The sequence below is a fragment of the Rhamphochromis longiceps genome, linkage group LG6, assembly GCF_057381845.1.
Source record: "Rhamphochromis longiceps isolate RC_006_pf linkage group LG6, R_longiceps_female_GT1.1, whole genome shotgun sequence".
In the NCBI taxonomy this organism is placed as follows: domain Eukaryota; kingdom Metazoa; phylum Chordata; class Actinopteri; order Cichliformes; family Cichlidae; genus Rhamphochromis; species Rhamphochromis longiceps.
In genome coordinates this window covers 28105687-28119975 of record NC_140562.1, presented here as the reverse complement: position 1 = coordinate 28119975, position 14289 = coordinate 28105687, and the positions used below count along the sequence as shown (strand labels likewise).

Below are 14289 nucleotides of genomic sequence, written 5' to 3'. Positions count from 1 at the left end.
AAAGCCGAGGGAGGTCAACAGGGATCACTGACTGTTTTAGGAGCTTTTTGAGATCAAATAGAAGAAAATACAAAACATTAAACATGTTAACAACACAAAAGCCATATTAAACGCAGACTACTTTAGACCCGGAAGTAGGATTCGTCGCGTCATCACTGAACAACCGGATTATCCTTCAAATGTGTTTTATTCCTTCTGCATTAAGTTTAAGGAGAGATAAGCACAACTGAAAGCAATTTTTAGAATGAATTTAACATTTCAAAACATGTCGCCACATTTTGAAGACCAAAGATGCCAGTGTGTCCCAGCACCCCTGTTTGAATCCTCAGTATTCAAATCTCAGAGTCCCTACTGTTGATATTAAAAGAAGCTCTGAATGTCATACACAATGAGATAAAAAGAGGAAGAAACATCCCACCGCCCCCTTTCAAGCCCTCTGTCCCTTCTTTCTCACCAGATTACATGGATGTGCTGAGAGGAGGCAGAGAGCGAGCGCCAAAAGAGCAATGGAGAAAGTCACAACGAATGAGATGAGGGCAGGAGAAAAGAAAAACATAGACAGAGAAGGCAAAGTATGAATCCTTTCCCCCCTTGTCGCATCTGTGCTGCTCCCCGAACTCTCATAGAGGAACTGTGGGAGCATCATTGTTTTGATGGATGACTGGGCCTTAACTGGCCGACCCTGGAACTTACACGTGGGACAAGAGGGCAGGAGGCTGAAAGGAAAACAAGAGTGGTTTGCGAATATGTGTGCGTGTGTGTGCTATAACTGTGCTCTGGGTGACTGTGTACTTTTAAAACATTGCAGGATGGAAATGGCTGACTGAAGCCTGCACTTGTGTGTCATTACAGCAGCTTTGTGCATATGTATGCCTGCTTTAGAAGGTGATGATGAAAAATGTGCTCTATTCTATAACCACAAACAGCTACGCATGCTTCATGTATTATATACTTTCAGTTTTAATTTAGCCAGTGGTTACACATATTGAGCATTTTGATGACATCAACTTAGGCTGTGGGAAAATCCATCCTTTCATAAACAAACAAACAAAAAATACATAAATAAATGAATAAATTCTTTTTTTGTTCAGTAACATTAAAAGTAACGATTTGCAGTAATTGCAGCTATAGTTTCGTCCAGGATGTGACTATACCCAGTATGCTAATGTGCATGTAAATTTCCTTGACAAATATATCGGATGAGGATTGGATGATGTGATGAGCCACAGGGATCACACATGGATACACACACACACACACACACACACACACACACACACACACACACACGCACACACACACACACACACACACACACACACACACACACACACACATGCACATGGTATAATCACAATTACACAAGCAGTAGGGAAATTATCTGATTTGCCATATGTGGTCTGTCTATCCATGCCAAGTAATACTGGGATGGACAAAAACATCTGGCCTTGTATCAAACCTGCTACCAAACATACACTCATGCACAGATGTATAAACTCACACAAACACACACACATATAGTAGGGATGTGATATCTGGAATAGTGGTCTATGAAACACAAACTGCTACAGTGGGGCAAAAAAGTATTTAGTCAGCCACCAATTGTGCAAGTTCCCCCACTTAAAATGATGACAGAGGTCAGTAATTTGCACCAGAGGTACACTTCAACTGTGAGAGACAGAATGTGAAAAAAAAATCCATGAATTCACATGGTAGGATTTGTAAAGAATTTGTAAACAATCGGTGGCTGACTAAATACTTTTTTGCCCCACTGTATATATAACATATAATATATACAATTAGCATTAGCAATGAAGCAATGAATCACAATGTACAATAAATTACAGCAACAGTTTATAAAAAAGCATTTTATTATATTTTTTACACCTTACATACTTTGGAGGTTTGTTGTCATGTGCATCTTGAAGAACTTCATGTAATCTCAGAGTAGCTAAATGTTAATGAGATCAGGGCTCTGTTGAGTCCATGGCATCTACTGCAGATCTGTTTGTTCTGCTTTCATGACTCTGGCTGTTTGTTTGGTTTGATTTCATCAGAATAAACCAAATTAAATTCAGACTCCTCAATGTACACAAATCCAAACATATAAGGGTTACAAACCTCTGCACAATATTATATGTGTGTGTGTGTGTGGCTGTGTCTGCACTAGTGCAGAGTGTGAAAGCACTCACTGTCAGCATCAGCGAGGAAGAGGAAGCTGAGGAGGAGCAGGCCTGGACAGGAGTGCATCATGGGATATGTCGACACATGCATGCTGTATCAGCCGTGAGCTCACTGCCTCACTGTACAACAGGACAATAGAAACAGGCTCTCACAACCTAGGGAGGGAATCAGGGAGTCAGAGAAAGAAAGAAAGAAAAGGAAACACAGTTATTAGTCCACTTTTTAGAGAATTTCAGACATTATATCAACTGTGGCTACACACACACACACACACACGGGCACACACAGACTTGAAGTGTGTGAGTTCCCTCTGGGCCTCACACTCCAGTTATGCAGCTGCCTCTCCCCTTCTCGCTTCATTAAGACCATACACTCATTGCCAGAGGTGTGTTTTGATGTGTGTGCACTTGTGTGTGTGTTTGAGAGAGAGAGAGTTGACTAAGTAGCTGATGAATTTCAACTTATGGCAAACATTTGGCATTAAAAAAAATCAGCAACTTCTGAAGTTCAGTTATGCTTTTCTTTCTTTCTTTTTTTTCCAATCTGCCAAGCAAGCAATGGTCTGAGTTTTTCTGCTTTATTTTTTTTGCCCATTATATAATCTACAAAGCTTTTAAGTACTACAAAGTACTTCAGTAATGGATTTCTTCCAAATGTGCGTCATATCGTCATGATTTCAAATTGATAAAAAAGGAATGACTGGCTTTAAGATGGAGGGGTGGAAGGCTAGAGCAAGGGATTGATGGATGATGGGCAGATTAAAGTGGGAGGAGACTGACTAGTTTTATCTGCTGGCCATGTTGCACAGTGTTGGATCAACATACAGCTCAATGTCTCTATCCCTTCATCTTAAGCCTCCTTCCTTCCTTACACTCTGTCAGGTCCTTTCCTGCTTTTAAAGTCTTTACTCTCCAAAACGTTCCCTCGTCACTTCCTCATATCCTTTCTCTTTAACTTACGTTCCTTCCCTTTTCCTGTCATTTGTTGTTACTCTCCCCATTGCATCATTCTTTCTCCTTTCCATCAGTCAATTTTTTTTGTATTATTCCTAACTCTCTGTCCCTCTAACTGTCTGTCTGTCTGTCTTTGTGCCATCTGCAGTGCCTGGTGTGAGTGTTTGGCATTAGAAGAGACAGGCGTCAGTCTGTGTGTCAGAAATCTCACAGCTCAAATCACATGACACAATGAGACATGGCAGATCACTGCTGCTGTCCAGAAGCTGACAGTGTTGAATGAGAGACACTGAAAGTGAGCAGAGGCAGGAGAGGGATGCGTCTGGGCCTATGCTGTAACGTACATGCGAGCATATGCGCGGGTTCATGCTCATGCTGCTTTACGTGAATTCCTGTGTTCGCTAACTCTGATTGCAAGTACCTGTAACTGAACTGTTTCTGTGTGTGCATCTACATATGCATCTGTGCGTGCCTGCAGCTGTGTCACTGAGAGGGTATGTGCATGTGTTTGTGTGCCTTCCAAAACTGGACAGATTCATCAGTGACGGCAGCAGTCTTAATCCCCTCCACTCGTGAACAAGCCATCTGATTAAAAAAAGACAAGGGGGGTGGGGTGGAAGAACACTGGAACCCAGAGCTCTTTGCATCCCTGCAGCTAAGGCAGCAAACAACTAAAACCCTCGCTGGATTTTCCACTTGGTTAGGTTTGGAACAATTACTTTGGGATAACCTAGATCTCTCTGTGCACAAATTAAGTCCTGCACTGATTTACACTACTCTAGTACAGTATGGCCAGGCACAATACTTATTGTGTTTCTTGAGGATCTACCCAAAAGAAAAACACGTTTTTTTTGTGTGTGTTCTTACTAACTAATTCACAAGTTATTTTGTTATTAGCTGTAAAAACTGCTCTCAATTACACAAACTCTACTTATTGTACTAACTACAGGGTGACTGCTATTGTCATTCTAAATGCATACTCATAACAGACAGAGCATTCTTCACAGAGCATTCATATGCACATTTGTGTAATTAAGTCTAATTTGCAGAAAATTCAATATTGGTAAGAATGGATCTTTTTTTTTATGTGTGTGTGTGTGCTGTGTATGCCCACTAATCACTGCAGCTTATTCACTGTCACTGGAAAAGCCTGCATTATTTAGTAACTCACTTCACAGCGTGTCACGTTAATTAAAGAGCTAACTCAGGGTGGTTTAGGGGATGGCAGTGATGGAGGTAGTGATAAATAAAAAGATATGAGAAAAGGTGTGTGGAGAGAGGAGAAATATAATAACGTGTAATGGAAAAAAGACTAAAAGAAGCCCAAAATACAAACTTACACACACAAACGGACAATCACACACACACAGCCAGGTAGTCACCAGATTGTCATCTGCTGGCTGTTGTTGCTAGTATTACTGACGGCCTAACAGAAAGCCTCCCTCTATGCCCGAGCTTCTGCTGCTGCTGTAGATCACAGTCGGCCCTAAGCCATTCACTTACATTAGTCCCTATCACTCAATTATACACTGTCTGTCTGCCTGGGCCTGCAGCTATCTGTTACACTTATCGCTGGAATAGCTTCTGGCAGAACAAAGACTAACTGAAGAGTGGGAGACCAGCTTATGCTTCTACGTCCGGGACAGACAGACGGACGTAGAAAAGTGAACAGGATTAGAAAATATGTCCGGAGCCTTGTTTCAGTAATAATAATAATAATAATAATAATAATAATAATAATAATAATAATAATGATCAAGAAAACATAGAAAAAAACAAGGTTAAATTCATTTAAGTGCTATTTATAGTATTTATTTTAATCTATTGCATTCTTCCAGTTGTTACAGTCAATTTAGAACAGAAACAATTCATTAAGAGATCAAAAGTTGAGAGCTGAGGAAGTACAAGTCAAAAGGAAAAAAAAAACAAATTAAAAGAAAGTGAAAATCTGATCCAAAAACGGAAAGAAAAGGAAAAGAAAGTGTGGGCGGATGATGAGAGAGAGGAGGGGAGACTACAAAGCGAGAGCCTAGTACAGCTGGAAGGGATGTTGAGAAAGATAGAGACAAAGACAAAAGACAGATCCTAAAAAGCATAGCTTAAGGCAAACCGTGTGCCATGGAAGAGAACACTGAGAATCCTAATTTGATTTGATATTCCAAAAGCTGAGCCACCAAATGCAATTAGACATACTAATTAACTTATTCTATTTGCCCTGTTGAAATGGTGGCAGACTGACAGAAATGTCAATGAAGAGACAATTTGTGTTTGTTGCATCATAGCGCCGCACGAGAAAAAACAAGATAAGCTAAGTGGCAACAACAAGGTTTTTGTTGCACTCCTCAGCAGCGAGCTCAAGTTTTCTCAAAGACCATATTTTGATTATCTCGGGCCGCTTTCACACATGCAGCAAGTTTTATGGATCAGCTCATACGAACTCTGGAGTGAAAGCTGTCAGCTCATCTCTGGTGCTGTTATTTTATGAAGAAAGTCATCTTACAAATGACCTGTATGAGATCATTTAGTAACCACGGTAACACCTGGTGGTTCCTTGAAAGCACTCGTGTGGCAAAACTGGCTTTTTTTCTTCTTCTCAAGATGACTAACTTAATTCCTAAAGGACTTCAATTCTCAGCTTTTCCTCCTTCTCGGTGTAGGTGGTTTTGACGGCAACATGTCGTTTGATTATTTAACAGCTCCTTAAACTAATACCACGGCTTAACGGCGAAGTTGAAGATGCTGCCTTGTCACTAACACACGATCTGAAAGCACTCACTGACGTAACGGATAGATAACAAGCAGTATACGATAAGAAAAAGAAGAAAAAGGAGCAAATTGTCAAACTGTCTCCTAACACAACAAAGAAAACACAGCTGGATATGGCTTGAAGGGAGAGTGTTTGTTTGATGTATATGACTACTGAGCATGTGCGTGCACATAAACTCATACACATGCTGATTACCAGTTATCCATCATCTTCCCAAGTGTACACAAACAAACTCAAACAGACTCCAGAAGTAAGCCCTCAGCATTTATTTAAGAGAAATTATGATCTTTAAAGGCACAAAACTTAACGTTGCGCTGGCACATTTTAATTGCCTCTGCAGAGGATAACTCACCCACCTTTGAGCGTTCAAGAGCAGCCGCTGTATGCAGGTAGATATATCATATGCCCATGTGTTATTATTTGTCAGTGTGAGAAAAACACAAGACAAGAGACACAGAGAAAGTGCTCTGCCGAGCCACCTCGCTGGCCTTTTCAAAAGTGACTCAGAGGGTGGTATCGTGTGGGCGCTGAGACGCACGTAAACTGTATACATCAGCTGCATATCCCAAAGATTCAAATGCTTATATTCAATTATTGTTTTTCATTACTGATGACATTTTCAAAAAATTAAGGCCATCTGTGCCTCAACTTTTTTCAATGTTTTCCACATTAGCCATGCATGACAGATCAAAAACCACATACATTTGTGAACTTGCTGCACCTCTTGCACCAACATTTTAAACCTGTAAATCCAAATTGGAGCAATACACTTGAAACTTGACTGCTGCGTGACTTATTGACCTCACCGAGTACAATGACGGAGAAGTGAAGAGCAATAGATTTTAGATGATGAATTGAAATCACATGTATTTGTGATATTAATCTCCACATTTTCAAAATAAGCAAGCTTTACATCTCCATTTGTTTAAGAGGACATATGATTTACTTGCTCTTAAAGATAAAAAGAGACGCCCCAATTTCCTCAGTTCACACCATAACACACGTCAAGCACTTTAATGTGAGTGCAATGTGGAACAGTGAGCTGCTGCACATATAGCTATATATAGCTATGAGAACAAATGACCAAATACCAGTTTTCACTGGGAAATGGAGCCCCCCAAAACTCTGAAAAGTCATTTGAGCTGGCTTTCAGGACACTGGCAGCAACAAGAAATCAATAAGACAAACTGAGAGGGGAGGAAGAGAAAATGTGATTGATTGAGATGAGGATTTAGGCTATCTGGCTGTACTCAACTTATCACTTCCCCCGGTTCACCAAACACTCTGTCCTCCTCCCCTCACGACATGCCTCTTATCCTTTCTTTCTGCCTCCCTTTATATCTTTCTTCAGCCTGGCTGCTTCTCTCTCTGCCTCCCCTTTTCGTTTTTTCTCTCTCCCTTCGCTACCCCGAACTTTCATCCAATCCCAAACTCTCAAGCAAACTATCATTTTCTTTTTTGCCTTTGTAAGATGGTTTCACCAACATCTTACCTCTCTTAAGGAGCACTGCAATGTCAATCAAGTGTCTTATCAGGTGATAACAGGGGATTTTGGATTTTCTTGAATAAAAATAAGAGCAAATTTCATACTCAAAGAGGCAAAGAGTACCTATTTCAGATTGCGAGACGGGCTTCTATTTCATTTCAGAACACATTTTTATTTTAATTTGCAGACATTACCCATTTTTCCTTCCTCCTCAGTTCTGTTTCCTTGATGTTAGAATAAAAGCTTTTGAGTTGGTTCTCCCTTTTCAGCAGCTCCTTGCGTGAAAGCAGTCTGTTCTTAACACCTGAAAGATGAAAATCCATACTGCTGTGACATTGCTGAATAATGTGGAAACCTCGAGAATGGCAAACTTCACAAGCCTGACTGGCTCAATACTGTTTAATAGCCATTTACAGTGGGGCAAAAAAGTATTTAGTCAGCCACCGATTGTGCAAGTTCCCCCACCTAAAATGATGACAGAGGTCAGTAATTTGCACCAGAGGTACACTTCAACTGTGAGAGACAGAATGTGAAAAAAAAATCCATGAATCCACATGGTAGGATTTGTAAAGAATTTATTCGTAAATCAGGGTGGAAAATAAGTATTTGGTCAATAACAGAAATACAACTCAATACTTTGTAACATAACCTTTGTTGGCAATAACAGAGGTCAAACGTTTACTATAGGTCTTTACCAGGTTTGCACACACAGTAGCTGGTATTTTGGCCCATTCCTCCATGCAGATCTTCTCGAGAGCAGTGATGTTTTGGGGCTGTCGCCGAGAAACACGGACTTTCAACTCCCGCCACAGATTTTCTATGGGGTTGAGGTCTGGAAACTGGCTAGGCCACTCCAGGACTTTCAAATGCTTCTTACGGAGCCACTCCTTTGTTGCCCGGGCGGTGTGTTTTGGATCATTGTCATGTTGGAAGACCCAGCCTCGTTTCATCTTCAAAGTTCTCACTGATGGAAGGAGGTTTTGGCTCGAAATCTCACGATACATGGCCCCATTCATTCTGTCCTTAACACGGATCAGTCGTCCTGTCCCCTTGGCAGAAAAACAGCCCCATAGCATGATGTTTCCACCCCCATGCTTCACAGTAGGTATGGTGTTCTTGGGATGCAACTCAGTATTCTTCTTCCTCCAAACACGACGAGTTGAGTTTATACCAAAAAGTTCTACTTTGGTTTCATCTGACCACATGACATTCTCCCAATCCTCTGCTGTATCATCCATGTGCTCTCTGGCAAACTTCAGACGGGCCTGGACATGCACTGGCTTCAGCAGCGGAACACGTCTGGCACTGCGGGATTTGATTCCCTGCCGTTGTAGTGTGTTACTGATGGTGACCTTTGTTACTTTGGTCCCAGCTCTCTGCAGGTCATTCACCAGGTCCCCCCGTGTGGTTCTGGGATCTTTGCTCACCGTTTTCATGATCATTTTGACCCCACGGGATGAGATCTTGCGTGGAGCCCCAGATCGAGGGAGATTATCAGTGGTCTTGTATGTCTTCCATTTTCTGATGATTGCTCCCACAGTTGATTTTTTCACACCAAGCTGCTTGCCTATTGTAGATTCACTCTTCCCAGTCTGGTGCAGGTCTACAATACTTTTCCTGGTGTCCTTCGAAAGCTCTTTGGTCTTGGCCATGGCGGAGTTTGGAGTCTGACTGTTTGAGGCTGCGGACAGGTGTCTTTTATACAGATGATGAGTTCAAACAGGTGCCATTCATACAGGTAACGAGTGGGGGACAGAAAAGCTTCTTACAGAAGATGTTACAGGTCTGTGAGAGCCAGAGATTTTCCTTGTTTGAGGTGACCAAATACTTATTTTCCACCCTGATTTACGAATAAATTCTTTACAAATCCTACCATGTGGATTCATGGATTTTTTTTTCACATTCTGTCTCTCACAGTTGAAGTGTACCTCTGGTGCAAATTACTGACCTCTGTCATCATTTTAAGTGGGGGAACTTGCACAATCGGTGGCTGACTAAATACTTTTTTGCCCCACTGTATGTATTATGGTAAACACTGTTATCACTGATGTAACAGATGACAACTCAAAGACAACATGGTTGCAATTATTTATTTCAGTCGCTCTGAAGCTGATGAATAGTTTGTTTCTATTTTTTTTTTGGGCCTCGGCACAATAATACATCCCACTAGCTTCACCGACTGCCTGTGGACTGTTGCCTTCAGGCAGGCGATTTGATTGCTTTAATAGCCGTTAGAGTGCTGAGCCAAAGCGAGTGCTTTTCTGATTGTCAGTCTCACAAAAACTGCAACTATTGCTCTCCACCGCTGACCATTTATGGCACCTCTTTCTGACAGACCAAAATACCCCGGACTGCATACAGTCTATTAGCAGGCAAGATAGTGTCATCATTTAGCCAGTGGGTGGTTCCAGTTTTCCCATTATGATTATACATTTCACCAAATAACAGGGAGGAAAAAAAGGGTGGGAAACTGTGCACTAAGCAGACTGCTGAATATGGCCAGTTCACTGGTTAAGCCAGCTGTGACTAACAGACCCACTCTTGAGTTTCTATTGGACCATCTCTGGCAGCCACCCATGATATCGAGAGAGCAAGAGGGAAAGAGAAGTAGACAGAGAGGAGTGGAGTGAAGTTGAGTGGATTAGCAAGAGGTGGGGGGATGACAACATGTAATTACCTATTTATCCAGCCTTTAGTGGAAGCCTCATCGAAGGCTAATTGAGCGGTGCATTAGTAAGAGGGCTGTAAAGATAGCAGCAGGGAGGGATGGAGGGAGGAACTGGGAAGAAGATGAGAGATGAGCACCAGCTGAGGGCCATGAAGGTTAAAGAGAGGGATTTCAGTGGCACACAAACCAAGAGCTGGAAAGAGACAGAGAAAGTACAGCAATGCGGTTACTTCGCTGTGGTAATTTTATGTCTGTGCCCGTGTAACTGGAGCTCAGATGCCTTATTTTAAGTAGCAGCAACACAGTGGAAACATTTTCAGCCATGTTTTACACGTATCCTGTTTTCATTAAATGTCTTTTTTTTTTTAAAAAGCGCAGCAGGAGCTGTAAAAAAGAAAAAATCTTGTGATTTAAAATTCACATTAGAGCAGAAACTATAAGCCAATTAACTCATTAATCAACCGAAAGAACTGGCAACGTCCCAGCAATGTAGCAACTTACCAGGGCACTGCACCACCGTCACCTCGGTTATAGTGTAAACTGCACACACCATCTCTGAATTACACCACTTCTCATTTTCTCAATCAAGTCTGGTAAACAACAACAAAATTGTGCCGCAGTGTACTGGACAGTGATAAATCTGCAATGAGCCTCAGAAACAGTAGAAACAGCACTCGTGTACAGTACTTCAAAATCTAGTTATGTCATATTTTTCGTATTCTCGTGCTTCCAAGTGTGCTTCCTCCGGCGGCATTCACTGTACAGCGGAAAGCCTTTATCGCTGGAGGTAAAGTGTCACATCAGAGGCAGTCATCTCTGTAATGTGTTTTAGTATATGGATGGACGGAGAGAGGATAGATCTATGGATCGATGGGCCCGCAGTATGGTTATGGTGTGACTGCTGCTGCAGCCCTGTGACATGCTACACATGTCTAGCAGAACTGGATACACATCAGGGGGAACATGAGCGCTAACACAGGCACACATCCACAAACACACATACAAATATCTATCTAGCTGCCAGGGTGACCTCTAAAAGCAGGAATATGGCAGTAATAATTTACAGCCCTTTGAACGGCTCTCACATCAAATAAAATATGGATTTCCTCCAGAAGCGGGCTAACCCTTATGTAACTGGACCTGTTATCTACAGCTATAACCTATCTCCCAAATCCTCTTCTTTTATATACTATCTAACCTGGGTGCTCAATAGGTTCATCAACCTGAGAGCTCACTCAGCGCAGTCCTTTGCATTCTGCTCACTTTCCCTGAGAGTCCACTGAATGCACTTACAGTACCTGTGGTCTCAAAACATGCAACCATTCACAGAAACAGCCACTCACATGTCCAGTGGTGCTCAACAACTGAGCGAACCTCCTGTTTTCTTTTGACACTGAGGAGGACGAGGCGGCGGCAGTGGAACCACGCAGCAGCTCATAAACTCTACTTCACACATTCACTGAATTCCACGGTGCACCACAAGTCAAGAGATGGCCTTCCTATTGTGAGAGAAAACCACTTTCTTCGTCAATGAGAGGAGTGACTGCTGACTAGATAAAAGCGAGCTCCATTTGAAAGTAAAAAGTCATGCTTTTTCCACGCTTCCCTCCGGCTGATTTCATGCAAAGTGGGCAAATTAAATCAATCTAATCTCTCCTTTTCAACTATTCATCTGTACAAGCTCAGGGAAAACTTTGAAGAAAGCTGAAACCTACTGATTACTGGAAAAACACAGACACACAAATATTCCTAGCAACAACGAAACAGAGACAAAGGGGATTTTAAAAAGTCGTAAAGAGTAACTACCCTCAAGGTTAAAGGGAGTCCAAAAATACATTTCTAGATCAATCTTCTCCAATGTCATGTTACAACGTCTGAACGAGAAGGATGGGGTTACCAAAGCTTTTTTCCTCAGATTGATTTTGGCTAGCAGAGTAGTGGGAGTACATGGGTACGACTCAAAATAACATGCAGGGAAAAGCAACGATGTGAACACCATGCGTGGATTTTTAAATGTGTTTTTTTAGCACGTGGCAGCATCTTGAAGGATTCTTTCCAACTATATAATCAACCATAACTATTATAATTAGGAAGGAAACGTGCCAGAATCTTGATTATGTCTTGCATATGCTGCTGCCAATTTAAAGAAGGTAAAGAAGAGCAGAAAGACCAAGTTGTACACATGCAAAATTGCTTAATGAGGTGTATGTATAAACTGAGAAATAAGAAATAGCTTTGCTTCGAGCTGTGACACATGCAACATCACACACTTGTCACATGTGCCAGTTCCATTGGTTTTCTGCAGGAAAATTCAAACATGCTGGGTAACTTTCCAAAACACAAGCTGCTGAGACTACAGTTTACACAAAACCTCATATTTTCCATTGGTGGTTACTTTATATGGATATGAAGTTACATAGTTTGAAAGGACAGAGGTCTGACAAATGGAGAGATGGGAGACCAAAAAAAGACAGGAGAAAGAAGATCTGATCGCTACGAGTTAAAAAGAAAGACAGGAGAGCGAGACAGAGAGAGAGAGAGAGCCTGGCTATATATCCTTTGGCTCAATAATTAAGAGTGGGGACAATAAATATGTAATGGGGACTTTTTCCACCAAGTGCGGCTGCCTCTCCTTCTTGGAGATGGGACCGCGGGGAGACAAGCCTGGGAAGAGCAACTAAGCACATTGGCCATTAAAAATGGATGCAAGGAACCCTGACTGGCCCTGTCGACCAACCACCCTGAATGTTGTGATGAGAGTTGCCGTGGTTACAGGGTTCCCAAATGGTCCTTGGTTGTCAGGGTGAATCAAATCAGACATCACAGCACCTCCGCCCTTCGTTGGGCTGCTGCCGCTGGGGGCACCGCAACACAATGATGTCACCAAGGAAGGAAGTTTGGACCTGCAGTGTGTATGTGTGTGTGTGGTTTGAAGAGCAAGAAATCCAAGAGGCAGAGAGATTAACATGATTTCCCAACCAGCCCTTAAAAAGTTCTGCTTGTTAGTATCAGTGCTCCATTTGTCTCAACTGGATCCAGGGTTTTATATAACAGCAGGCTTGCTTGTTTGAGTTCCTAGAGTAAGATGAATACAGTGGAGTGTTAAACAGATAAGGATCTTATTGCGCCATGACTTCAAAATATGACTTGCGTCCCAGATCTATCAGTGATGCATGTTTATCCAAACTCATTGAGACTTTTCAGAGAAAGAAAAGAATATTTTGTTTTAGAGAGAGCGACAGGAGAGAGGGAGCAGTGGTGGAACTCGGAGACTTTCCTAAAAGAACTAGGAGGTTTGCTTATTGGCTTTCTGGTGGACATTTTGAGAAGATTGAAACCGCCCTCATATCTGACCATTAAATATGAAGTAACACCCAGCGGCCAGTTAGCTTAGCAATACGACTGGATGGAGGGGAAGAAGAAGGAGGGGCCTTAAGGGTGCTGTTAGCTCGATTTTGTTATCTTTCTTCAGAGACAGGTGAACTGTTTACTGTTGTTTTCACCTTTAGCGATAAACTAGCTTATCATGGGAGTCATAGTGAGCAGTAATAAAGTGCTTGAGTGTATTAATTAACATCACCTTTTACATACAGACTGACTGTGTTGTTCCACAAAGCAGGAAATCTGCACCCATGATGCACCCATAAAACAAGCAGCATCACTAAAAAAAAAATCTGTATGATGTAGCATAAGCAAAAATACTCAAGTAAAGGTCCTCAAAACTGTGCACACATCTATACAACATTAGAAAAAAATGTACTTAGATACTTTTAACAATTGTTTTGGAGGCAAAATTAGAAAAGGACATGCAGAGGGTTGGTGTGACAGAGGAGGATGCTGGGGATAAGAATACAGGGAGGAAGATGAGCTGCTGTAGTGACCCCTAAATGGAGCAGCTGAAAAAAGAATAAGATACTACTGCTTGTATGTGAGAGTGGATAAAAACTGCAAGATGTGAGCACAAACAAGAGCAAGAATCTATGATGCGTGTGATGCTGTGCACGTATAAAATGTGGAGAATATATGCATGTGCTTCCTTCTGTGTGTTTATGTGTGTGTGAGTGTTGGCCTGTGAGGAGAAAAGACCTGTAAGGTGGTGTACACTTTATAATGGCTAGTGACAGCAGTGCAGAGGTTGTCTTACAGCAGAGGAGACTAGGCACCATGAAGAGAATACTGCAGGTGCACAGATATGTGACCTGCAGTGCTTTCTCACAGGCATTAACACAGC

At 41.9% G+C, this 14289-nt stretch overlaps 1 protein-coding gene across 1 annotated transcript in view; it reads right to left on the bottom strand.

Moving 5' to 3' along the window:
- ptprdb (protein tyrosine phosphatase receptor type Db) overlaps positions 1-14289 on the bottom strand; it is a 162100-nt gene that overhangs the window by 68060 nt on the left and 79751 nt on the right. The window contains exon 6 of the mRNA XM_085410023.1: positions 2193-2339. Coding sequence (XP_085266149.1) covers positions 2193-2274 — 82 coding nt within the window. The 5' untranslated portion in view covers positions 2275-2339. The remainder of the gene's footprint in view (positions 1-2192; positions 2340-14289) is intronic.